Source organism: Papilio machaon, chromosome 4 (assembly GCF_912999745.1).
Source record: "Papilio machaon chromosome 4, ilPapMach1.1, whole genome shotgun sequence".
Lineage (NCBI taxonomy): Eukaryota > Metazoa > Arthropoda > Insecta > Lepidoptera > Papilionidae > Papilio > Papilio machaon.
Window position 1 is genome coordinate 789,327 of NC_059989.1, and position 27,047 is coordinate 816,373.

Below are 27,047 nucleotides of genomic sequence, written 5' to 3' on the forward strand. Positions count from 1 at the left end.
AAATTTAATTTGAGCCAAAAGTAAAGGTGAAATTGTTCCCCGGACGGCAAATGGAAAGCGATATATCATAGTATTCAAAATCACTTTCCTTATATAAAACGACGCCATATATCTTGAGGTTGGAATAAAGTATTTTCTAAAAGGCAAAAGAAAAAGGAAATTGAAAAAAGAAATTACCTAATAAAAGTGGTAATAAATAATAATAAAATTTAAAACACGTGAAAACTCTGAATGTTTTCAATACTTCAATGACAAAATTGCAATCTAGTGAATTTAAAAATGCGTTCTTAGTACATTAATCGTACTATCGTTGAATATACGAAGAAAAAAACAACTGGCCATATAGAAAACTAGCTGATACAATTGACATTTAAACCGAATATTTTATCTGTGACGTAGATTTTTGTACGTTTTTTAATTCCTTTTTTTTCAATTATTTTATATGTCGTCATAGACGAAACTGTAAAGAATATTACCAGTTAAAAATGGACATGGTTTAACAGAGTAAAAAACGAGAAGTCTCAGCACAAATGGTTCTAACAAAACGCGCATCATCTGTATCAATTTAGTAAATAAACAAACAGGATCTTTACAAATCGTGTGCACTATCGGAACGTCGATAACTTATGTGCTCCCAATTGTTTCTACAGCCGAGACCGAGGAGGCAATACCTTTTTCTGTAACAAAATATTGTCCCACGAGCTACTACTTAGGGTTGCCAACTATTTTTTTTAAAAGGCAACAAAAATAATTCCTATTACAAAATTTGTAATAAATAACAATGATATAGGCAAACATATTAATTAAGAGTATCGTGCCTGAAAACTAATGATATCAGAGTAAGGTTAATTTATTTCTTTTTAATCTTTTTGAGGTTGTGACCTTTCACCGGTAGTGACAGCAAATTAATGCAATTATCGTTGTATATACGGACTCTATCATTGTTATATTATTTAAATATTTCTATTATTTGGCAATGAAAAACAACAAATCATTTAAATTTTTAACATCAACAGCTGTGTTACGAGAACGAGTTGCTTAGAAACAAATGACGGTGGGAACATTCCCTTTTGTGTTTTCCTTAACCCTTTTTAGGGTTAAATCATTTGAACCCGGTTTCCGCCAATACTTAATTATACAGACTTGATAGATGCCTCTGCTTTTATGGAATGGTTCACCAAAGGTTACACAAAAAGGTAGCAAATCTGTGTTTTTATAAAACTGAAAACGATTTCGAAAACTTAGCAGAATTCTTTATCATTTGTCCTGAATATCCTTCTTGATGTATTAATTATTTTTATTTAGTAAGTATTAATTATATCATAGTATTTTTAAGACACAAAACAAAGATTTCCCCAGTAATATTACATGAAATATTATAAACTAGCTTTTACCCGCGACTCCGTCCGCGCGGAATAAAAAATATAAAACGGGGTAAAAATTATCCTATATCCGTTTCCTAGTTCTAAGCTATCTCCCCACCAATTTTCAGTCAAATCAGTTCGACCGATCTTGAGTTGTAAATAGTGTAACTAACACGACTTTCTTTTATATATATAGACTAGCTTTTACCCGCGACTTCGTCCGCGCGGAATAAAAAATAGAAAACGGGGTAAAAATTATCCTATGTCCGTTTCCTGGTTCTAAGCTACCTGCCCACCAATTTTCAGTCAAATCGATTCAGCCGTTCTTGAGTTATAAATTGTGTAACTAACACGACTTTCTTTTATATATATAAGATTACATTATTCACGAGTTATTTATGTATTAAGATAAACATCTGAAATATCTCCAAGATGTATAGTATATTTATCTTCTTATTTATTGCATGACAGCGTCCAATGATTACTTGGCATTAGCAGCCCTATCTCTCACGAAGTGGCCACCGTTGCTGCGTTTACTCTACCCACCTGCGGCTTATTTATGATCCCCGGGAACTACTTATGTGAATAATGGACCCCTATCAGTATGCTCCGTATGGGAAAGAATTTCAATACAACGTACTTATTTCTCTTACCTCTTTATTGCCTACATTTTATTGTTAGCACGATTAACAACGGTATAGAGACTGGCAAAAGCAGTAAAAAGTCTGTTTGACCTGATACTCTATAGCTTACAGCTATATGCTTTCACGATAGTTATGTCCCATGAAGATAATCTTAAAATAATTATATTTTGTCTATTAGTAGTTGTTAGTATATAAATTAGAAAAGATTATTTAGATTACATTGCACTGAGCCATTTGTTATTACACAATTAAGAATAAGAAATAAGTAAGGGTTTTTACCCTTACCCTACTCTAAGTAAGGGTTTTTACCCTACCCTATCTTTTGATCCATATCAATCCTCTTTTATTTACATCATAACTTGTCAAAAGATAAATTTAAGTTAACAGTAAACGTAATAAGAACATTCGTATATAAATTCTACGGTCTTTATGTTATACTGGCAAAGCGTGAAACTAAAGCTTTCCATTCACGATACTGGTTGAAACTCTCCGTTTCGCGTAAATGCAACCAAAATTCGTTAGCAGTGCAATTATACAGCGTTCCATTAGAGCTGGGCTGGATTACGAGCGCGTTGCGGAGACCTCGAGCTTTACAACAAATCAAATGGGAAATTTTGATGCCATGGCAAAAATTTGATACTAAATTTAGTCACATTTTGAAACACATTTACTGCTCAACATACTACAAAATTGTTACTAGACAGAAATTATAATATAGTATCAACTCAGCATTCTTATTTTCTTCAACTGGCCTAAATTATATTAAACTAGCTGTCCCGTAACTCCGTCCGCGCGGAATTAAAAAAAAAAACTTAGTAGCCTATTTGTTCTTACAGAATATTTTATACATCTATGCCAAATTTCATCAAGATCCATACAGATATTCTAGAGATACCTTGTAACAAATCCATCCATCCATCTAAACATCCGCATCTATATATTTAAAAGAAAGTCGTGTTAGTTACACTATTTATAACTCAAGAACGGCTGAATCGATTTGACTGAAAATTGGTGGGCAGGTAGCTTAGAACCAGGAAAGGGACATAAGATCATTTTTACCCCGTTTTCTATTTTTTATTCCGCGCGGACGGAGTCGCGGGTAAAAGCTAGTTTATAATATTAGTAAGATTAAAAAATATTAAAAGACCTCGGACACCTTTTAGGAGACTTTTCGATTACTTGGATTGGAAGAAAAAATTTTCATTGTTTCGGTCTATCGCTTATAAACATTTAATCGTTTCTATGAAGTTTCTTCATTTAAATGAATTCACATTAGTTTAAAATCCATTCCACATCCACGGCACATTTATAAGGATAGCCCCTCAATTACCATCAGGGTGATATGCTAATTACGCGCGAACACGAATTTCAAACGAATACACAAGTCTATAACCAACCGCCGACAGTTCGGCACACATTAGAATAATATTACAATATGATTATCAAGTTTTAATATTTGCATAGTGTTGAAAAGTTGGCGGTATGTTTTGTAATTCGAGTATATTTTATTGCATTCAAACTACCCTTAGTACCCCTTAGGGACCTTAGAAAGTTTGAATTGGTAGTTACTTTGAAATAAGGAGTAAATGTTGCCTTCATTTGTTTAAGCGTATGAAACTATTATCTTACTTATTACTAACTAGCTTTTACCCGCGACTCTGTCCGCGCGGAATAAAAAATAGAAAACGGGGTAAAAATTATCCTATGTCCGTTTCCTCGTTCTAAGCTACCTGCCCACCAATTTTCAGTCAAATCGATTCAGCCGTTCTTGAGTTATAAATAGTGTAACTAACACGACTTTCTTTTATATATATAGATTATAAATGCGAATGTTTAGATGCATGGATGTTTGTTTGAAGGTATCTCTGGAACTGCTCAACTGATCGTGATGAAATTTGGCATAGATGTAGAACATAGTCTTGAAGAACACATAGGCTACTTATTACGTTTTTTTAATTCCGCGCGGACGTAGCCAAATGTGCACAAAGTATGTCCTTCATTCCACAGCTAATGTGCCAACGTAGTTGTACCGCAATTAATTATTGAAAATGTTGATGGATAACAGCGTAAATGATACCATAGTATGAAAATATGTTTATATATCCATCCACTTCTAAAATAAGATACAAGTTTTTGTAGTAAATTTCATTTTTATCTACTTTTCTCTTCTTTTCTATAATTTTAATTTGATGTGTTAGACACTATATGATATAATTACATATCAAAACATAGTATTTAAAAGCAATTGCACAAATAGAATTGTTTACTTCAATAGACAGAGTTCAGTTCGTCTGGCGCACCGCATGGCAATCAATTAGGACCAGACAACGCTATCTTACTGCTTCGTCTTCTTTCTAACTTCAATTTATACTCACTAATGAACTCGAAACTATAGACAACGCAAGAAATACTGTACAATAAAAGAGATTTAAGAATATAAAAGTGTTTTTCCAGTTCTATTTCTGATTTTTTTTTAATTTTTAATTTTATTTTGTACTTTCAGCTTAACATCTATATAATTATTAAAAAGAGAAAGATTTGATTGTTTGTTTGCATTCAATAGGCTCTAAATAATAAAACCGATTTGAAAAAACCCAGGTGACATGGGCTATATTTATTAATTCCGGGCGAAAGAAATCGCGGGCAACTGCTAGTCAAGTATATTTTTTTTATCGAGTTACAGAAAATATTCTAATACAAATGGAGCTAAATTGCATACATATCTATGTAATACATAAGTTGTGTTGCAATAAAGAAAAAATGTATGAAAATAAAAGATATAAAAAAACATTCGTTGGAATATTTGCACTCTTAAAAACTACATTCATAAATGGAACAGATCGTTGCGTTTGTTATTTCAAAGGAACGTAAATATGAGATCGAATTTCTCCCTCAATTTCATTCCTTCAGCTACAAATAAACGTTTCTAGCGCCTGCAACAATTTATGAAGAAACATTACGCATTACTACATTTTATGTACAATAAATGGCCAGTTTTACAAAACAAATACTACGTGCATTTCATGTGGTTCTTACTACTTTGACTTTAAGCCTGTTATCGTCTGGCCTAAGTTTTGACCACATTGGTCATGTAGTTTTCCAAGGAGGTTGACATTTGTGAGTTCTCTCGCACGTTGGTCTGTATTTATGGATGTTATTTATTTTATTTCCTAATGTTGTACGTCTTTGACAGGAATATATAGGATGTTTCCTTTTCCCATAAGTTTAAGAAAAGTAATGGAATATAAAATTAGAAACATCAAAAGTTATTCCGAAAGAAATAGGCCAAAGACAAAGTGATTTATTTTAATATCATTTCAACATAATTTTTCATGTTGGTAACAAAAAGTCGGAACATTGTATTTTGTTCCAACAAAAAACTATCAGAGAGTATCATTTTATTTCACAACAATATAATCCCATTTATTATTAATAATAACCAAACCTTATTTTTAATTACGGTAAATAAGCAAATAACTTGTTTAATATTAAAACAATAAGTCCCTCACATTAACTTAATTTAAAACCTACACCTAAAACAAAATACGAAAACAACATCCTGAAAACGGACACGGCCGGTGGGGCACATCCAATTTGCCCGTACTCACCCCGCGCTTACCAGCTAAATTGAAACCATTTCTCATTGCGTGGTGTTTATAGCGTCAGCATAGACGTTTAGGAATACAACAGGGTCAGAATGACAGAACTGTAGATGTATTTGCCTTTTTTAAATACTGGATAGATACAAATAAGCACACACTCGCCAACCATGTATTTCAACTGCAAAAAGAAACATCATATAATTATCTCTCTTTTTTTTATAAGGATGAGTGAGATGGCAATATTGTTGTAATACATGTATCAAAACAGTTGAAACTCGTAGTTAAATAAGGAAATAAGCGATGCTCATTCATTCATATGTCTACAATGAAACAAATGGATATTTTGATACCTACCATTACTTAAGCGTTTAAGTTTTTGAGAACTCAATGCAATAAATTGTGGTATAACGGGTTACATTAGAATAAGTACTTAATGGTTTTATAACTTTACTGTAATAAAGTTTTTTCCTCCCCTTGTCACACAAACTTGCCTCCAGACTTTCCGACAGTCGGGACGTGATTGGGCTATTTAATTCAATTTACTCTTTATTTTTCCTGAACCCCTGAAGCAAAGTCAAATTGTAAGCTCTGTAATTTGAAACCTTAGGTAAAAAAAAGTTGTGTAATAATGTATTTACAGGATAAACTTCTTTTTCTCCATGCTCTCTTCCTTGAAAGTACAGCACAGTACACACTACTCTTTACATTACTCTTACGTACATCTCAGTACATCTCATTAGCCATCGTGTCTGAAATTACTCCTATCTATCCTTTAAATAATACAATCCATCCATAATTTCTCCAATCATGTACTCCGGTAGCGGCTCTACTATAGTAGTCGCTTTAATTTCGTTATAAACTTCAAAACTATTAAACTATATTTGAGAAGATATGCGTAAATATTTTTAATCGGTTTTGATTTTTCTTCCGACTAAAGAATTTAAGAGTTTATTTTCTTATAATCAGTTTAATATAAAATAGAGGAAACTAAATTTTCTCTCTCGATTTGTATTCTCTCAAGCGGCGCATAATAAATTGAGTAAAACTCAGAAATTGTAAGATGTGGAAGTGCGTCCAGCGCAGCGGTAAGGAGGTGATAGTTATCGCGTTGAATTTATTACCACAGTTGCATGAATATATAATTTTTATAACCAACTTAGAGACATTTTATATAAAATATTTTTCATTTGTTATCATTATCATTAACAAGAAAAAAATACAATGACTGTCTTCTGTCAAAACACTCGTAATAAAATATGTTGTCATCATTTTTATAAATATTAGACAATGTCATTTTTTAAGTGTTTCTGTTGTGCGAATTCGCGGCTATACACAAAAAATTAAAAAAGTAATTTACTCAACTCATTGTCATAAACCTAATTGTAAACCTTAAGTGGCGATGGGCCGGCCATATTGCCCGCAGAACGGACAACCGTTGAGACCGCAAGGTACTGGAATGGTGGCCACGTACATGGACGCAGCGTGGGCAGGCCTCCCGCAAGATGGACCGATGATCTGGTCAAGGTTGCGGGAATATCCTGGATGCGGGTTGCACAGGACCGATCATCGTGGTGATCTTTAGGGAAGGCCTATGCCCAGCAGTGGGTGTAACGAGGACGAATGGATGGATTGTCATAAATAATCTAATAAAAATTTGAATTTCGAATTCGTTTACATCTCTATACCTTTTTTTATTGAGGGTTTTGGACAAATCTCTGTGTAATCTGTTAAGCATCGATGGTTATTCTCTATCCTGTGTATATAATACATTAAAGTATTCGTATATGTCCGTTTGTTTCAGCAGAAACACCCACATGTGATATTCGAAGCGCGTACGAAGGCGAACAAGGGCTGTGCCAACAAGCTCGAGTTCAGACCGAAGAGCAGACGCACCAAGCATGTGTCTTTCGTCGAACAACCCCTCGGTGATGACCCTAGGAACTCGTAAGTAAACGAATTTAAGATGTAACACTAATAAGATAAGATTGATTTTTCTCTGTATTTTTTGATTGGACTTATTGAGATATTATTTTTGTTCAACTAAGTCACCTTCAATTACAAATACTCAAGCGTGAAATTTCTCTGACGAAACAGTGATATTAAGACTCTATTATTATTGTCTCTATCTTTTTCATAGAGAATGAGCGGGATTACCTTTCTTTTATATGCGATGCGCCAATGAAACCCACAGTTAGTAAGAATTCGTTCATCTATTAGTTAATCAAGAAAATATTTACTAAAACTATTAGTTAGGTTATTATTCGTTACGAAGAATCGCCGCATGTTATAAGTACGACTTAACAACAATTTCTGCATAAAGTACTAGTTCATAATCTGTTAAAAAAATTGTGAAGTATGTTCTTTTCCTCTCTAAGGAATCTATGGAAAATTATTACTTAAAATTATTTAAACAGCAAAAACAATAGAGACGCTATTCATTGATGTAAAAGTTCTGATATTAAATATATTCCATTATCTAATAATAAAAATAAGTTTTTTATGGGTCTTAATCGTGTCTTAATAACCTTTTACTTAGGTAGAGATCAAACTATAATAGACTACAATACTTCAGTCACATTTATAGGAATACTAACTATCGCCCGCGAGTCCGTCCGCGCGGCATAAAACTTAATAAGTAATATATTATTTATAAGATTATCATAGCTAATATAAGGTATATTGTGTACAAAAGTCCCTGTTCGATCGAAACAATTGCTATATATGGGTAGAGATTATAAGAAATGTAGAGCTCGTAACTTCAAGACCGACACTTAAATAATCAGTAATTTATTTTATTATTCAATGGTATACATAAGATAACCTTTATGAAGATAAATCTCGGAGCTGACTGTCTTATAAATCATGCCATGTCTGTGCCAAACTGAATAATGCAGCGCAGTCTTAGTTTGCAACTTGTTTCCGACTTTTTTACCTGTCCAACTCGAGTCAGTTGTCAGTTTATTTAATGAATTCTATTTGAAGCGAATACGTGAATTATAAATTCAACGATGCACAAGTTTCATGTAAAAAGAATATTAAATCGTGAAAGAAAATAACAAAATGATTGATAAATAAAGTAATCACGTAGTAAAGTATTTAAAAAAAATATCTAATATTATAAATCTCTAATATCTTTGTCTAGTTATTATCATGAAGTGTAAATTTATACAATTTATTCAATTATAAAATAGACTATTACATATTTTTAATAATAAGTCAACAAAATATCAAAGTCTTAAGATAAAATGTTTCCGGGAAGCGCGTCGAAGTCGACGTTCCCAATGCGAGAATTTCGAACGTTAACCTATCTGGGGGTCCAATCGGCGCCGTCGATAAGGCGGCTCTTTCACTTATTACACCCACTTTGAAGCTCCCCCGGGGACATTTTAATGATGCCCTTTGACATTCCAAACCGTCGTTACGGGGCATTGATTCGATATTGAACGGTAATGGGCTAGTTAACCGGACTCTGTTTTAGACCCTAAGTCGTCAACCGGCTCTAAATTTGATTTGAAATTCGGAACTGAGAATAGTAATGAGTAAAAGCGTCAAAGTTTAAGGAATAATTAGGAAATTTACTATAAATAACTACTATTCTTATATCTATTTATCTATTGATTTTCTTTTTCTAGTTAAATTTAACTATAACTTTTAGGTGATAAAAAACTGACAATTCATTAAGTCTATGATGACATGATGACTCTACAATACGTAATGACTGACTCGTAAAAAAATTCAATTGCTTAGATTTTTAAAATTTTTCTACATGTTCATACGCCGCCGTCTATAGAACTTAAAAAAATTATAGTTCGTACCATTTTTTTAAATTCGAACATCCTATATTCTATTGTTATTCATAAGATTATCTGTAGGACAAAGACTGGCATATCTTAAATCAAAATTTGAATAATAATACTGTCAAACGCTTCATCCGAACCCTTCAAAGACGAATAGACAAATGACTCAACTTCCAAACAGGTATCAAAAGCTTTCCTTGGAAAGACTTAGTTGAACATCAAACTGTAAACGCGGCTTCAAATTATGACAAAGCTGAGATAAGATTGTTCATAGATCTGATAATTAAACTGTTTGAAGCACAACCAGAGACCTTTCTAAACTTTCATCTGCAATCTCAACCCGGAAAGTTTACAGCTTTATTAAGACTGTATTTAATACTTCTTACTAATATTATAAATGTGAATGTTTAGATGGATGTTTGTTTGAAGGTATCTGCCGGCTCAACGGATCTTGATGAAATTTGGCACAGATGTAGAACATAATCTGAAAGAATACATAGGCAACTTATTAAGTTCATTTTTGAAATCCGCGCGGACGGAGTCGCGGGCGACAGCTAGTTGTTAGTTATTAATTATATTTTCTAATACTATACTGAGTCAAATCTAAGTCAGAGAAAAGAGACTAATGGAACATTAGTTATCTCAATTGACCTGTTATAAAATTGCTGAAGAAAAGATTTAACTATCAAACCGAATACACTATGACCACGTTAATATACTTACGGAAGAATATGTTTTTTTGATTAATAAAAATACAAATTATGTTAATAAATATATTCCGATTCAATGCCTTTCGTAACTTTTAATTCGATTGAAAAGATCCGTCGAATACTCTACAAGATATCCCAAAGCGGAGTGAATTCTGTAAAACGCTTCTTTTTTTTCAAATTGCCATTTTTTATTTCGCGCCAAATTGAGACGTCTCTTTATTCAACAAAAGAGTTTCCGGTTATATTTCGTTTCAAAAAATGAAATATTAATAACAATCAGTTCCTTCATTTTTCGTATAAAGCAGGAAATTAAATTGATAACGACGAAATGAACAAACAGCGACTGCAAATTACATGTTACCTTGGTAACAATTTCAATGTACGTTAATAAGACATGCTTTTTATTTTATTTAATTAACAATTTGTAGGCCGCGAATCTGTCCGAGAGGTATTAAATTAACTTACTAAATAGCCGTTCTTTCAGACTATGTTCTACATCTATGTCAAATTTTACCATAATCAGATGAACCGTTCCGGTGATACCTTCTAACAAACATCCATCCATACATCCAAACGAATTTATAATATTAGTAAGATAAAATAATATTATGTGAACATTTTTGTAATGTCTGTTTATTTTTAGATATCTTACTAATATTATAAATACAAATGCATGTATGAATGGATGTTAGAAGTTATCATATAGAAATGTATAGAACATAGTCTGAAAGGACACAGAGGCTTCTAATTATTTATTAATTCCGTGCGAAAATTACAATAACAACATTTACAGAATTCATAAAAATCAAATTATTATCTGTTTCTAGCTCATTTGATGACAATCAGGTCTTTATAAACTTATGTTTGTTATGTAGCAGGGGTTCACGTAAGTCTCGGGAAGACCGGTCGTGGCGCTGGTGGCAGGAGGCCGGTCTCCCGTCTCTGAGCAGGCGACGAAGGGACGTGCGTGAGACTACGAAGTACATCGAGACCGCGCTTGTCATAGACAAGGCCATGTTCGACAGGAGGAATGGTAGCACACGTTCTGAAGTAGTTCATGATGCTATACAAGTAGCCAATATTGCTGACTTGGTAAGTGGAAATAAGAATTTTTACGTAGAAATAGTCACTGGTATTTATGAATAGGTAACTCTCGATATCTTGTACTACGGTTCTCTTGTTGCTGATGAAGGAAGATGGAAGGATTCCACGTCTAAACTTATTAAGATTATTTAAATTTAAGGTGTTCCTAAGGCGGTAGTAGACACTTTTTATATAATGTGAAAAGACTATCAAGAAGTAAGAAGGAAAGAAAGCCTTGTCTTTATTACAAAATACATCTTTATCGCAGCAAAGCAAGGGTAATGATGAATCCAATCATCCCACAAATAGCTCTTACAATTCTAATCTCATTAAAGTCAATTCTGCTCTTTTTCTATAGTCATAATTTCCCTGTTCTTACTAAAACTCTATGTAAGGTCGACACACCAGGTTTTTGTCATCCAGGTCGATCTTTCATCCTTTCAGTGGCCGGTTATCTTAAAATTATCAATTATCCCAAAGATATAATCAGAAAATGTATTGTCGATAGTAATCTAATACCGTTATCTCGTCCTCAGTACTTCCGAACACTGAACACACGGGTTTCACTGGTGTACATCGAATCGTGGCAGAGCGCAGACCAGGCGGACATTGAGCGCAAGCAGGATATCACACGCGCTATACAGAAGTTCAGCGACTACACCGCCAGGAAACTATTTAAGATCGAGAAGGATACCACACAGTTACTCACGTAAGTATCACTTTATAATAGTTAACACATACAGTGCCACAGACTAGCCATATAAGTTCTCTTTACTAAGTTAAAATCGTAGTGATATTCAATGTATTAAGATGAATGTTGTTCCTCTTATTTCATAAGCTTTAATAAACAGATAAACATTATGATTAAGAATCTAAAAGTCTACTTAAAAATGTAACATGGGAGAGTGTTTCATTCATAGACATTCTATAAAAATGATCATTCCTTTTTAGAATCTTGCGCTAAGATAAGCAAAAATTTTCTCACAATTAAAAAAATGTAAACCTAAAGGAATATACATTCGTTATGCTTTAATTTTTCATATTTCTTAGACATAAAAGAAGCTTAAAGATTAAAATTATAAATGAAACTAATGCCGAGCTTTGCAAGCTTTGAGGTAGTCATGATGCAGCTAAAGCTCTTTAACTACATTTATTTCATTTTCAAATCTACAGTTCTAAAGGTTGGCAACATTTCTTAGTAGATTAACTGTCACGGTAAGATTTTATCAATGACATCTAAGAACGTTATATACCATTAGATACATACAGTATATTTGGACTAAGGAATTGATTAAGTAACCAACAAACCACTCTTAGTGTAAGAAGCAGCTGTGATAAGTTCGCCTTCTTTTATTCCTTGAATTTTACGATAACAATGCCAATGTCGACTTTTAAATTCTATTGACAATTATTATATTTGTATAATATATCTTTGATTTTCATATGAAAATATTATAAGTATTAAACACGTATTAACGTAACCATAATTACAAACAACAATCACGAGTATTTTTATTAGTAGATGAATGAGTACCTATAGAGAGCAAGTAGATTGAACCTTTTGAAGTGTTGGAGTTATCAGACATTTCCAAGATTAATCTAGCGAAAGCGAAATCCGTAGCATATAAAATTTGAACGATAAACGTTTCCTACGGCGAAGTGTTCACGTAACGCGTCTGCGATTGACATCGGGAGGCAATTTATGATTTAAGTTTAAGCCATTAAAGTACCTTTTCCAACAGCCGCTTATTTTCAAGGGAGTTATTTTAACAGATTCGCGTCTAGATGCGAACGTGATAATTTCCGACGGATGCCGGATATCCTTTCATAATTTTAAACGATGACATTTGTACATGGAGATATCATATTTTTGGGCAGGTCGTTTCGTTTAAAATAAAACATTTTTGTCAAATTACATTATGAGATATAATAATAAAAATTTAAACCACGCTACGCACGTTCACAAAACTATCTTCACGAATTCGTATATACCTTCTTTCCTGTCCTTTATCGGCTCTCTGAGGTTTCTGCAGCGGTCCTCCAACCCTATACGCGGATCGCAATCCAATTTGCACTCAATTCTTTTCCACAAGAACTTGCTTTTATATTCCAATAAAACCCAAATTCGATTACTCGGCTCTTTATTAATTACGTCACATGTTGCCTTGCTAATTGAAACTTTTTTATAAGCTTATAAGCAGCTAAGTTGATCTCGATGAAATTTGGCATAGATGTAGAACATAGTCTGGAAGAACACTTGAACAACTAATTAAGTTTTTTTTAATTCCGGGCGAGCGGAGCAGCTCTTTAAAAAATAAAGTAAACAGACCATAGTCTTCGGAAGAGTGAGAATCTGAAACCATAAATAAATAAACCTAACTCTAGCTTCAATGGTTAGACAATTTTGAAAAGTGCGGTATAATATGGATTGATTGCTTTACTTTTCTTGGTTCTTCGATATTTCATGGACTATCTATTTTTTATGTTTAATTGTTATAATTGTTGTTAAATTTTTACGTGACAATCACTCGCACGATACATAAGTCAAAGACTGAGTTTCCAGTGAATGTATGAAACTTGCCTCGATTATTTGCACGGTCGAACTTGCAACTACTCTGACGTCTTTGTAGTAATTTGGTAGTCGCCGGTCGCATGCCTTGTTATAACTTTGTCTCGAACCAGTTGGATTCATACTTAGTAGAGTGCTTTCGAATTTGGAAACAATGGTAATTTGATGCCAACGTGTTCTTCGTTTCATTTCGTGTTTAACTTTAATTAAAATGTAAAGACATTTTGTAAGTATGTGATATTACATCGGCACAAAACATAAACAGAGGACGTAAAAATAAAATGATAAATTATTAGTTAGTTCGAGTTCGTATCTCACTCCACATAACTTTTTTTAATTGCTAAATTCTATTCTACACTATTCTAAATAAGTAAGTGTTTTGTTTAAATAAAAAAGAAAAACCTATGTTTTAAAATGCAGCCAATAGATGGTGCTATTAAATCCAGCTGTTAACCATTAAAGTATTGCACGTCAGCCGACTATCGAATTATCTTGATTCATTTTTTTCCGTGGTTTGACGAAATAGAGCCTAAGTTAGTCGAGTTTTTAAGCTTTTTAAAATTAAGGCTAGGTTAATAATTTTAAGTCTTTATCCCTGTCCCTTAACAATAATTTATCGTAATACTTGGTAACGTACAAACACGATGAACATTTTAAATGGAACTATGCTTACCTCCAGTTATATTCCTAGGAAACTAGATATGCAGTACAATATCCAGTTAATCAGAAATGTTCCTAAATATACGAAATCAAGGCGGGTTCATTAGAGTACCGTAGCATTGTCGGAGTTCATTTGCTCTACAATAGTTTGTCAAGGAATATTGACGAAGCATTCAGTTCGTAGAGGCCGGATTACAAATGAGATCGACTAACAGTATCATTCCGTAGCATTACGAACTCGTAGCGCCTCGCCTATGACTAAATAACACCATCGTAGACATCTACGGACTTTATCATAATGAGTCACAACTTTAAATTTGGATAATAAAGCTCGATTAATATTTATTTGTATTTACGATATTATTTCTAACTTTTGAGTAAAACAAATTTATTGAACAGTCGACTCATACTTAGCTAGTGCAGGTTGCTCGTTAGCTTAATTAACTATGCTCTTTTTGTTTGGTATCTAAACACACATAGCTTCTGGTTCAAACGCAACTAACAGTCAGTTCATTGTTCCTATTCAAAGTGACAATTCGACTAGAAACTTCATCACATCTACAATTAGTGCAAAATAACATGCGACTTCAACGTGATGGCAATTCTAATTTCAATAGTTGATGTATTTCTTGCTTTTATGTGACAGATAACAACTCAACCTGAGGTTGAGTTGATTACCTACGTCTGAGATTGTCAACAACGTTCACAAGGCTTGAACGAAATTTACTTGACTTTAGAATTAAATATGATATAAGTATTTAACAAGATTTTAAAAATTAAGAACAAATCCATCTAGTCTAGTTCAAAATAAAACAAACTACTACTACTAGGACCATGTACTGTACACTTTTTAAAATTATATCTATTTCCAGAGGGTTGACGTTTCCCGGAGGCGAGTCAGGCATCTCTGTGCCGGACACCATGTGCACTCCGAAATCAGTGGGCATCTCCGTGGACACCAACACGTACGAGCCGCACCTCCTCGCCGGCACCATGGCGCATATGATCGGACACAATATAGGTACAGAATTGGAAGTAAACCTTGTGACATAGAGTAATTAGTAATAGGACTTACCGAGCCATTTGACGCGAACTATCAGCAGCTTAGGAGTCCTCTTTTGCAGAATTTGAATTAAGACATGACTAGCTGGTGAGTTGGTTTTAACAACAATTATAAAGCAGACATTATCTTGTATATTCGTCATCAAATGACTTTAAAATTTGACGCAGAATTCAAATGATATTGAAAGGAGCTAAAGAGACCTAGCCTGTCTACTTCTTCTCCTCTCATCTCCTTCCCGAGTCCCCTAATGCTACTAATTTTAAAATTCACTAAACACCCTGCAGGAATGGGCCACGATGATGGTCGCGAACAATGTTTCTGCCGAGACTGGCACGGCTGCATCATGGCGCAGTCCATCGTTGGCCTCGAGAATGTGCAGCCCTACAAGTTCTCAGACTGCTCCAAGAACGACTACATCAACGAGCTGCGTATCGGACAAGGATTGTGTTTGCTCAACAAACCCAACGAAGTGAGTTACCATCAAAAGTTATAAGGTTCACTTATACACAAGCCGCAATTGTACGTACTGTTAAGACTGTCCGGCGATGACGTCAGTAGCGGTATAGCGCTCTCTTGTCTCGCTTTGAAGATCTATTTAATTTATAAACCAGTTTCTATTTGAAGTTTAATGTTAAAATGTTATTCACATCTATTTTTCGTTTACGTAAGTATCGATGTCCAAGTAAAAAGAGATTAGAATTCAGACGCCATTTATTTTGAAATAAATATCTTGGCCTTAAGCCAGACCTGACTCCGATATGCTAAATCTAAAGTGCTGATATATTTTCTTCTCTAAATCGAATTTAATCCTTTTAGCTTTAATGGATTCAAATTTATAGTACGTAGTTTATGACAATATTAACTTTAATACGAAATCCATTTAAGAACTTACTTTGTTAACAAATATTCGAACCAAATTTAATTTTCAATTCTAATATGCTGAAATTAAATAATTAATTTCAGCATCTCATCAGACGCGTAACTAAAGCAAATCTTACTAATGTTATAAATGCGAATGGATGGAAGGATGGATGTATGTTTGAAGATATCTCCAGAACAGCTCTAGGATCTTGATGAAATTGGCACGGTTGTAGTTTTTTTATTGCCGTGCGGACAAAGTAAGGCGACAGCTAGTCTAATTATAATGAACACATTTCAAAATAATCTCTGAACTTTGCAATCAAATAAAAAACAACAACCAACTTCAAACAATACTTCCTAAAATCAATAATATCCATTATCATATAACAACGAAGTCAAGACTCGTGGAAAACTTTCCGATTCAAATTCCGCGTGTCGAAGTACCGTCGCTACGAGTTCCATCTCAATCATTAGCGCGTTTGATTCGAATGCAAAACAGATTTCCACCTCGAAAATTAATCAGCGACACCGCATTGTTTGTCTGCGGGCCTCTCTTCTTAATAAAAGTTATGTTAATGCGGGGCCGGCCGCGCGCCAGATTATCAGTTCGTTCGCGAATATATAATAACTGGCGCCGAGAGACCGCACCACTTTATTGGAATAAATTTACATAGCGCACACCTAGGGCTGGCAAAACTGGCTACATTAGAGTACTGTAGAGGTAATGGCCACAAGTCAACCTCATCAGTTATATACTTCTTACTACTACACATTATATTATTTATGTATTTTATATTATTGTCTCGTTTCCTGTGAAAGGCAAGCGAACTTCGCTTTCGCTATTAAGTACAATTAGTACTCTATCTATTTCTTCTTTAATAATAATTGAAATTGCAAATGTATCACAGGTATTACGCTGTGCTGTTCCATGCTCCGAAACGGGCGAAAGATGTAGACTACGTACATTTACAGCTTGCTTTAATATCGGAATATTTCAAAAGTTTTGTTGACAGCCCTGTGACAGTCTAATGCACGCCTCGCCTTGCTTCGATTCGGCACATACATATTTATCGGCAGATGATTGTACCTTAAAGAGTGTTTTTATTTCTCCGGCTGCGGAGGCACGCACCCCTTTTCTATATTACACGTGTTCAAGGCCGTATTTGAAAGCCTTCAATCCACGATCAGAGCGGCGCGTTCAATTGCAATGTAAATTCAATAGAGGCGCGTCGAAATATCTAGACGTTCTTCGTTACCCGCGAATATAAAGTTAGATCGAGATGTTCGGGCTTTATGGGCCTTTGTGAATTGAACGCGGGGAAACGTTTTGTTTATTAAAGGTGTATGTATTTTTATAATTTGCAAATAAATAAAGTACACCGCCCTCTATTGTTGACACCGCGACTCATTTGGTTATGTGGTGCAGCTGGTGGTACACCGTCAGTGCGGCAACGGGAGGCTGGACGAGGGCGAAGAATGCGACTGCGGCACCATCTCGGAATGCCATAACCTGAATCCCTGCTGCGACCCCTTCACCTGCCGCCTCACTAAAGAGGCGCAGTGCGCGTCCGGCGAGTGCTGCGAGAGGTGCCAGGTAAACCACGCAATAATCGACCACCCATACACAGATAACAAAAAAAAAACATAAGATACAATATCCAGGTACTTTTTGTACGTTGGATTAATATTACATTTTTTTTAGACCCTCTCATAAACCATTACAAAAAAATAAGAAGATCAAAGCAGAATTACTCTCTTCGTAGGAAAAATAACTAAAATTGTTTCGCAAATGTTTTTGTCGTCCCTCGAGATATTTTTTGTCTCCGAATTCTGTTTATTTACATTGACATAGCCAACAATAATTTGGTATTCAAATCAATTTCGTAATGGCGTATAATATTTCAGACGCTCATCGAAATTGAGTAACGCGATATTAAATTTAATTGCTCAAGCTATTTTGTGTTCTTTTTTAAATATAATTGAAGGAGATAATACCGACTTTCAAATTTATTTTAAAGTACTTAAATGATGAACGTTTGAAAAAGGGATTCAAGGGAGATTATAAAAAAGGTCATCCCTTAATAAGTTAAACTTTTTCTTTTTCTATCTTTTTCCTTTTTTACTTTATCTTATTATAAACTAGATTTGACTTATAATGATCAAAGTTTCAATAACATTATATTGGGTTTCTCAAATAGTGTTATTAAATCGTGAAATCGCTATAAGATTCAATTTATCTTTTTCTTTTACAGCTCAAACAAAGAGGCATCGTCTGCAGAGAATCCTCTAACGAATGTGACTTGGAAGAGACCTGCACAGGGCTATCGGGAGCCTGTCCAGTCGACGCCCATAGAAAGAATGGGGAACCTTGCGAAGCCGGCAAGGGGTACTGCTTCGCCGGTCAATGTCCTACACTCTCATTACAGTGCGAACGGATTTGGGGTCCCGGCACCATCGGCGCGGACAAGGAATGCTTCGAACAGTCCAACACTAAAGGCGCGGTGACCGGCCACTGCGGAAAAGATAGCAATGGACATTACATCAAATGTGATATGGAGTGAGTGAATTTTCTAATTAGACTGGATAATTATCATCACATCTACGGACATATGAAAAGTTATATATACAAGTTTATGAAAAATTGTCAATTGTTTTAAATTAACGTCAAATATAATCAATACTTTATGCAACTCCGTAGACCTTCACTTTCCTAAATTAATCGGTGTTTATTTTTTATTCAAGGCACAAATTATTTCAATGTAATCTGTTAGTTTTTAAGTTCTCTTCAATCTAGAAGATCTTAATGTGACCTTTATAACTAAACTTGTACGTGTATAGGAACGTGAGATGCGGATCGCTGCAGTGCCAGCTCGGCAACCGGTATCCCGTAGTGCCCGGTATGGACGACTACTATACCAGGACTGTCATTACTATCAAAGGCAACGAGTACGAATGCAAGTAAGTCAGTCACATAATTAGTACGTTCAGTAAAAATTTAGTAGATGTTCATATAATTCTGATAATGATTAAAAAAAAGGAGTTAGTACGTTGACCTAATTGAATTTTAGACTTCTTAATACCCATCCCGCATTAATAATTCCAGGGCTACGACTGGTCTTCCCGAGCACTCGGAGATCGGGCCGCTAGGGCTGGTGCGTGACGGTACACCGTGCGGCGACAACTTGGTCTGCGTCAACCAGACCTGCTCCTCTATCTTCCCCTATATCGACCACACAAAGTGCCCTACCGACCATAACAACCACGAGTGTTCTGCTAGAGGGGTGAGTCTACCACTTTATAACAAGCAACTCGACTTTACAAGAGTATAAGACGAAAAATACCTTTAATGAATTAAAATGGGATGTACAGAAAGACTTTTCCCCTTTTTCTTCTTCTCCGTCTTTACCTTATAATTAGCTGACAAGGATTTTATTTTATTTCAATTTCCTTTTTATTTTAACAACGTGTACCAGTAGATCAGAAGATTGTTGTAGTTAAGACGTTAATTTTCGCCGACCGCTAAACAATTTAGCGACCACAGCGCCTCACCGTAATCCGTGTAGCAAAGGTGCCAGCCGAGGCCGAGCCGCAAACTAACCAGCGCCCTAGTTTAAATTCATTATCATTTAATTGGACCGACCTCGAGATTACATCGGACATTGTTAATTTATAAGCAATTATTTATTTTATTTGTATTACATAGAACTGAAATAATTATATTTCTTCTAAAATTAATATTAATATTAACTACAACAATTAAATTTAAATTACATAACATTATTATGTTAAAGCTATGAATAATATGTTAAAACTACTAAACTAAACCATATACTTATACCAAACTAAAAATAAAAATAGATTATGTAAAAAATCGACCCCAAATCGCTGCGCTCGCAGGGTAAGGTGCCCAAGAGACTGGCGGCATTTCGCCGTTGAATGGCCAGGCTCAACCTTTGTCCATTATTTATTTAAACAACTAATAAATAAGACTACCTAAAGACATTAGACACTCCGGACAGTCTTCAAAATTATTTAAATCGTTTTGACCGCAAGAGGTCACAATAAACCCACGAAATCTTTCTGTGAATCTCGGTGAATCATTTACTGTCAAGAAATAAATCGAAAATACAAAAAGTCATCGCTAAAAGATTTGTGAATATAACTGCTTCAAATCAAAGTGAAATCTCGTATCAATTCAATTGACAAATCTAACATAATTATTGTCTTACATAAGACCTCAATCCTGCAAGGTATAAATGTTTTTGCGATCCTATCTACCACTGTCCTTCAACAGACTTGTTACTTCGTAATTAGCACCTCGTAATTAATAAAATGGCCGCACGACGGCAAAGTTTCGAGGGTAGTTGCAACACAATTTTGAATGTTATTCAAACATGAAATGGCAGTTCCATTATCTATGCATGCCTTCTATGTAACTTGCACAATAGAATTTTATATTGTAAAGATAGGTATAGAATATTTTATCAAGCATAATTACCTACTTCTGTTTTAATTCCAGTGGGTCTAGAACGAATGTGAAAATTAGTATGAGATTTTTGGTGTATTTTACGTCCATCATCATCATCATCAGCTCACTGTACGTCCCCACCGAGGGGCTCGGAGCCTACCCCAAGTTAGGAGTGACTAGGCCATAGTCAACCACGCTGGCCAAGTGCGGGTTGGTTGACTTCACACATTTCATTGAATTTTTTCTCAGATATGTGCAGGTTGCATCACGATGTTTTCCTTCACCGTAAGAACGTCGGCTAAATGTACATATGTAAATCGAAAATCGAAAAAACACATTGGTACATGGCGGGATTCGAACCCAGGACCTGCAGATTGCAAGTCAAGTGCTTAACCCCTGAGCCATTTTACGTCCGATTTGTCATAAATATTCGTGCTGCAGGACGTTAACAAATTCTAGATTTTTGGAATTCATTATGTTAATGAAAAACGAAAAAATTCAATTATACGCAGATGGAATACTGGAGTCAAATATTAAAGAACATAATACAACATACACTACATAGAATAAGAACATACACTAGATGTAATATATTTCCAAAACAAAACCGGGTATGAAGAGCTTTATACTTAAAGCTTTTCATTTTAAACCCGTTGTGTTCCCAAGTGTATTCCATAATACTTTAGTTAGAATGATGCAGATTCCCCTGCACTTTGCTTGTCTTCTTGAAGCTAGATTAATTTAGACTTAGATATTTTTTAGTATTAGTAAAATGAAATAGTTAATTTTAAAGCGCATACATTTACTTTCTGAAAGAGATTGACAAGCAAGATATCTATATTGGCTACGGAAATTAATCTCTATCAAAATTTATTGATAGTAAATATTAGACCACTAATAACTTCTAAAACCCCAAAATCCCAGAACCTAATCGTCCATAATTAAATTTAGAAACGAGACCCTCATTTGGGGAATATATGAGCTGACCTGAGCTACTGACAAATTTGTCTTATGTCATGCATTTTCAAACAATACATTTTTTTTTTCAAAAGGAATTGATGACTTTATCAATCTTTATTAAATAATTATACCATTATCATTATAAAATAATCAGACAAACGAATGAATTAATTGATGCGTAAAAATGTGGCACTCGGTGCCGACCTTGTTTTTCCACCGTTCGGGATTATATAAGTTTTAATTCGGCACCAATTAAACTTTGTCAGGGGCTGGCGAGCACTATAAGCGATTTCAGCGGCCACTGATTTCAGTAATACGAAAACATTTCGCGAGCCAAGCTTCCGGCCAACGCCTCAACTAATTGACGAATTTTGTATTTAATTTGTACACAAATTTTTCGTCGACATTAATTTTGTATTTCAACAACTGCTTTATTAAAATGTTATTAAGGACACGTGTGTACTGTATTTTGAAAACAATTTTACACTTTATTAACATATCGACGAAACTCGAAGCTTTACTAAGCCAGACAAACATGCAGTGGTCGAGGTAACGGGTTTAATAATTTTTATTTTAATCATATACTTATTTGTCTTTCCAGGTGTGTTCTAACGCCAATAAGTGTGTATGCAACCGCGGCTGGACAGGGCCGGACTGCTCGCAGCCAGACGCGCTGCCGCCCTCGCCCGCGCCCTACGTCCCCGAGAACACCACCAAGACCGCCTATAACATGACTAAGAAAGAGACGCCATATGGTGAGTCAACACCAGTACTAATTCACCTAATAACTATCATATAGAAGGTCAATTTAAAGACCATAATAATGGTAGCGATAATATCAGACCTCAAATGATTTATTTAAATATTTCCATTAAAATAAATAAGCTACGACAGTTGTTTTTTTTAATTATTTAGCTAACAATAGCTATTATTGAATCGGTATTAATTTTCAATTTCATTGCTGTTACTCAGTTTCCTTAATTAATCACTAAATCTATATTAAAAGGGTGATTCTTAACAACTGTGAGTGTAGCAATAATAGTACGAAATATTCACGACTGTCTATATTTTATTCGAGTACTTCGCGATTACTGGGTTCGATTCCTGGTTGAGACAAAACAAGTATATAAATAAAAGGAATTTATTGTTTAAGCTCTAAAACTATATTCTTCCCAATTGATTTTTTTTTTCATTTGCTTCTGTGTTATCTAATTCAAATGTACCAACTAGAATTAACATATTAAGTTCAAATTGGTTACAACTTTTAACATTAAATTTTTTTTTTTTTATTAATTAAGAAACAAAGATTTAAGACTTAAATATAAAGTTCTTAACTAAAACAAATATATCTATTTTCTATTCTTGTCAAATTGTTATTTGACCAAATTTTCGTTCTGATTTTTACTATTTTTATTTACACTACTGTCGCTTTCTGAACAACATCTGCTATAAATTTGTTTGCGTATTCTTCTATTTTCTCTAACACTTTATTAATTTCTTCTTTCGCTTTTTTTACTTTCAGGTTTCTCGAGAGGTTTTGGGTGATGGTTTTCTCAAAGGCGACAATAATATTTATTTCTAGGAGCTACCCACCCTATTGTCAAAATGTTTTTTGAATTCAAATATTACATTGAATTCAACAAACATATGCCTAAATATTTGTGGTCACCATCACTCACGACCTATCTACAGCTACGACAACTAATTGCTGTGTTATGATTTCAGGTGTATGTCTGTCTGTCTGTACTATTCCCCCTACTGTATATACTTTGTATTGCTTATAAATTGAAATTGGCCATATTCGAGCACTGCTCTTCCAAATTAATGAAAATTGTTGAGAGTAAGATTTAGATAGAGTTTGGAGCAGTAAGTGAGTGTAGGGCATTGCTCGGAATGCGCGGCGGAGCGCGGGCGTCGCCGGCGCACTAACGCGCGGGACCCCTCTCTTGCAGGTGTGCACGAGGGGAATAAGATGAGCACCATGATGATGGTCATTATGTTGCTCGCGGTCGTGCTCTCCGTGTTCGTGGGGTTCGCCTGGATGGCGTACTGCTTCAGGTAACCGGTATCTCGGTGTTGTCGCGCTGTGAACGTCGTGTCGTATGGTTTTGTCGTTTCGTGTCGTATCGCATCATATCGTATGTTACCGCACCGCACCGTACGGACCGCGGGGCCACGACCGCGAGCCCGCCGGCGACGCCCGCGCTCGTTGGGCCCCGACCCCCGGGGCTCACCGACCGCAGCGGCTGCGCGACTCACGAACCTTCTCTTTGGGCGCAGAGAACTACCACGGCTCGAACACGGTATTCCTCGTGGCGGTGCTCATGTCTGTGGTAGGGGGGGTATTCATAGTATTTGCCCTGAGCGCTCTCTGCTACAGGTCAGTCGTAGTACACAAAAACTTCTCCCTGTGCCTAAGGTTAGTGAGCAGAAAACAGACCAAAGGTAGTCTTTAAGGAGAAATTTAAATCGTCACCTTCGTATACTTGTATGTTTATTTTAGACGTTAGCGTTGGTGTTTCTTTTTCGTATTCGACGATTGAGTTTATGTTTTGGTTATTTGGAGATTTTTGTCGTTTGCGTTGTGGTCGTAGAACTAGTCGGCGGGTGCAACTGCATTTGATCTGTGGTTCTGCGTCCGCGGTGGCCGGGCGCCGCGCCGTCGCGCCCTTGCACTCGCCGCGCACTGCCGCGCTGCGCCGCGTCGCCCGGCCGCCTGCTGCATGCCTACGGGGCTTTCCACGTCGTACTCGAGCGACACCTCGAAGCAAACCCTTAAGATTCTGGGCTCTTGGATGTATGCATTGGCTTATGTGAACTGTGACTCGTTTTCGTTTCCTTTCTTGGTCGGCGACCGCGCTGCCGGGCGCCGGGTGTCGGGACGCCCTCCGCTCCCCGGCGGCGCGGTCGCATCTATATCTTCCCGCCATCCATGTCCCTCGCGCCTCTTGCCTTTTTCGCGCGAGTACTTAAAGTTACCGTTAGTAAGACACTGCGTCTCTCAGACCTTCATTGCTGAAGTATATACATACAGCAAAGAATATGGAACAGAGAGAAGATATAGATCCTTCGACTTGACTTCACCGACCATCACCTATCAACATCACCACCGATATCTGTCAACTCTTGCACGAGAAGCGAATGTGCGATGCACGGAATCTTCTTTCATGCAGCTGTCTATCTAGTTAGCTACGCCTGATGTTCTGTATTTAACGTATCAGTTGTATCTTTCCATTAAAAAAATAAGAAAATAGATATCATCAGAAGTTTCTTTCCATTCATTTAGATAGATTGATTATGTTCAATATAATTTTTCATAATAAAATAGCTACCGTCCATCTTCTGATGATATGAGTAGCATTAGAGAATAGATTTTAACTACAGTCATGTTAAAGAATTACAACTATAAGTACGCATTTAAACATTTTTACTGGAAAGACGCTGAAATCACTAAGCTAAGATCAATCTTACGATTATGTAACCATTCGACATTAATTCCCATGAGGAATGAAACGAAAAGTAAAGATGTAGTCAGATTCAAAATCTTTCAATAGTTTTTACATTTAATTAAAATATCCAAAAGCGCCAGCCTCGCATTTAATTTTATGTTACTCTTGAATACTATGGACAATCAAAATTCTAACAGTCAAATTAATTTACGATATGAACTTTCAAAGCTCTATTAAAATCTTTCATAGTACACAAGAGTAAACATTAAAGAATAAATTTGCCAGAGATAAACGAAAGCTGATGCCTTAGTCTTATTCTTTCTTAATATTAATAGCAAAAAATAAAAGGAAAAGTGTTGTCTAAGTACTCGTGTTTCTAAATAACCATCTAGAGGAATTGCAACATGTCTAGCAGTTTAAAACAAAAGAAAAACTGTAACACAATTTTTATCACAAGATAAACATGTTTCTGTACATAAAAATTCTAACTAAATTGAATTAATTATTAAACTTGTCAAGAATTACTGCGCCAAAATAAAGAAAGGTGTTTTAATACAATTTAACCATTTACTTATTACTTACTAGCTTTTACTCGCGACTCTGTCCGCGCGGAATAAAAAAGAAATAGAAAACGGGGTAAAAATTATCCTATGTCCGTTTCCTGGTTCTAAACTACCAGCCCACCAATTTTCAGTCAAATCGATTCAGCCGTTCTTGAGTTATAAATGGTGTAACTAAAACAACCTTCTTTTATATATATAGATAGATATTTCTTTTATATATATACTATAGATAAGATTATGAGGTGGATGTAGCTTAAGAGGAAGTGATAAAATTCCCGTAGATGGTACATTGATGGAACAAAAAAAAGGCATTCAGCTTTAGTTATCTAAGAGATTAAATTAAAAATTTGAAAATTGTCTAAAAATTTCTTTGGAAACGAAAACTAAAATCAAAATTTTAAAATCTAATCCCTATTAAATTTGGAGGTGTTCTCGATCCTTTTCATTGGTCAAAATTAGCACGATTTTATAAACGTAATCGATTGATCTGAGTGTGCGTTTCCACGCCACGCCTGCATCAGGAGAAAGAGCACGTTGCCGAAATACGATCCACCGTATGTCAAGAAACCTAACCTCGGCAAGAGCTTCCCCGCTGGCTCCACCACGTCCAACAACTCGCAAGAGGACATTTCTCTCGATGGCGGCAAAATGCACTCCTTTAACAACACATTCAGGTACGGCATCAACATTAACTCTGTTGTTATCTAAATGTAGATTATCCCCTGTCTCACTCCCAAGTTCGTTGTCTATATTTTACATTTATAATCTCTAATGATCTCTAATTCTACATTTTAATCTTATAATAAACAAATCAGTTTAACACGAAACATTTATCACTTTTCTCATCAATTCACAATATTCTCTCTAACGGCTAACTTTTTGATTTTAAACGAATTCAGAATTTTTACTTATCCTTTTTTTATGTATTCATTCTCTTTCTATCTCATATAATAATTTTGTCTACATTTAAATTGTGCCGAAACACGTTTATTTCTCTAAATCCTTTGTTTAATTTATTCCCAAAATTAAATTATTGTTTCCTCTTCTAAACGGATCTGGTGTTCTCAAACAGAAATCTTCTAAGGTACGTCGACGCTTGCCGCAATTCTCTTGCGCCTCACTGCTCTGACATCTTTTTTGACACGATTTTCGCTTTTATTTCACTGAGCTTAAGAATGCTTTGATGGTTGAGACATTGACTAGTTCACCTTTGAAGTCCTCATTGAATAAAATTTTTAGTGTGACCGAGCACAT

The 27,047-nt window shown here is 35.2% G+C and overlaps 1 protein-coding gene across 4 annotated transcripts in view; it reads left to right on the forward strand.

The window, feature by feature from the left end:
• The window catches only part of LOC106718984 (disintegrin and metalloproteinase domain-containing protein 11), a 111,847-nt gene that overhangs the window by 80,656 nt on the left and 4,144 nt on the right, over positions 1-27,047 (forward strand). The window contains exons 6-18 of one of the 4 annotated variants that reach the window (XM_045686914.1): positions 7,415-7,554; positions 10,993-11,209; positions 11,737-11,909; positions 15,302-15,450; positions 15,777-15,961; positions 17,780-17,947; positions 18,606-18,910; positions 19,192-19,311; positions 19,457-19,634; positions 22,383-22,536; positions 24,062-24,200; positions 26,315-26,467; positions 26,866-26,877. In XM_045686914.1, coding sequence (XP_045542870.1) covers positions 7,415-7,554; positions 10,993-11,209; positions 11,737-11,909; positions 15,302-15,450; positions 15,777-15,961; positions 17,780-17,947; positions 18,606-18,910; positions 19,192-19,311; positions 19,457-19,634; positions 22,383-22,536; positions 24,062-24,200; positions 26,315-26,467; positions 26,866-26,877 — 2,093 coding nt within the window. The remainder of the gene's footprint in view (positions 1-7,414; positions 7,555-10,992; positions 11,210-11,736; positions 11,910-15,301; positions 15,451-15,776; positions 15,962-17,779; positions 17,948-18,605; positions 18,911-19,191; positions 19,312-19,456; positions 19,635-22,382; positions 22,537-24,061; positions 24,201-26,314; positions 26,468-26,865; positions 26,878-27,047) is intronic. The other 3 variants (XM_045686915.1, XM_045686916.1, XM_045686917.1) reach the window with 3 other exon arrangements.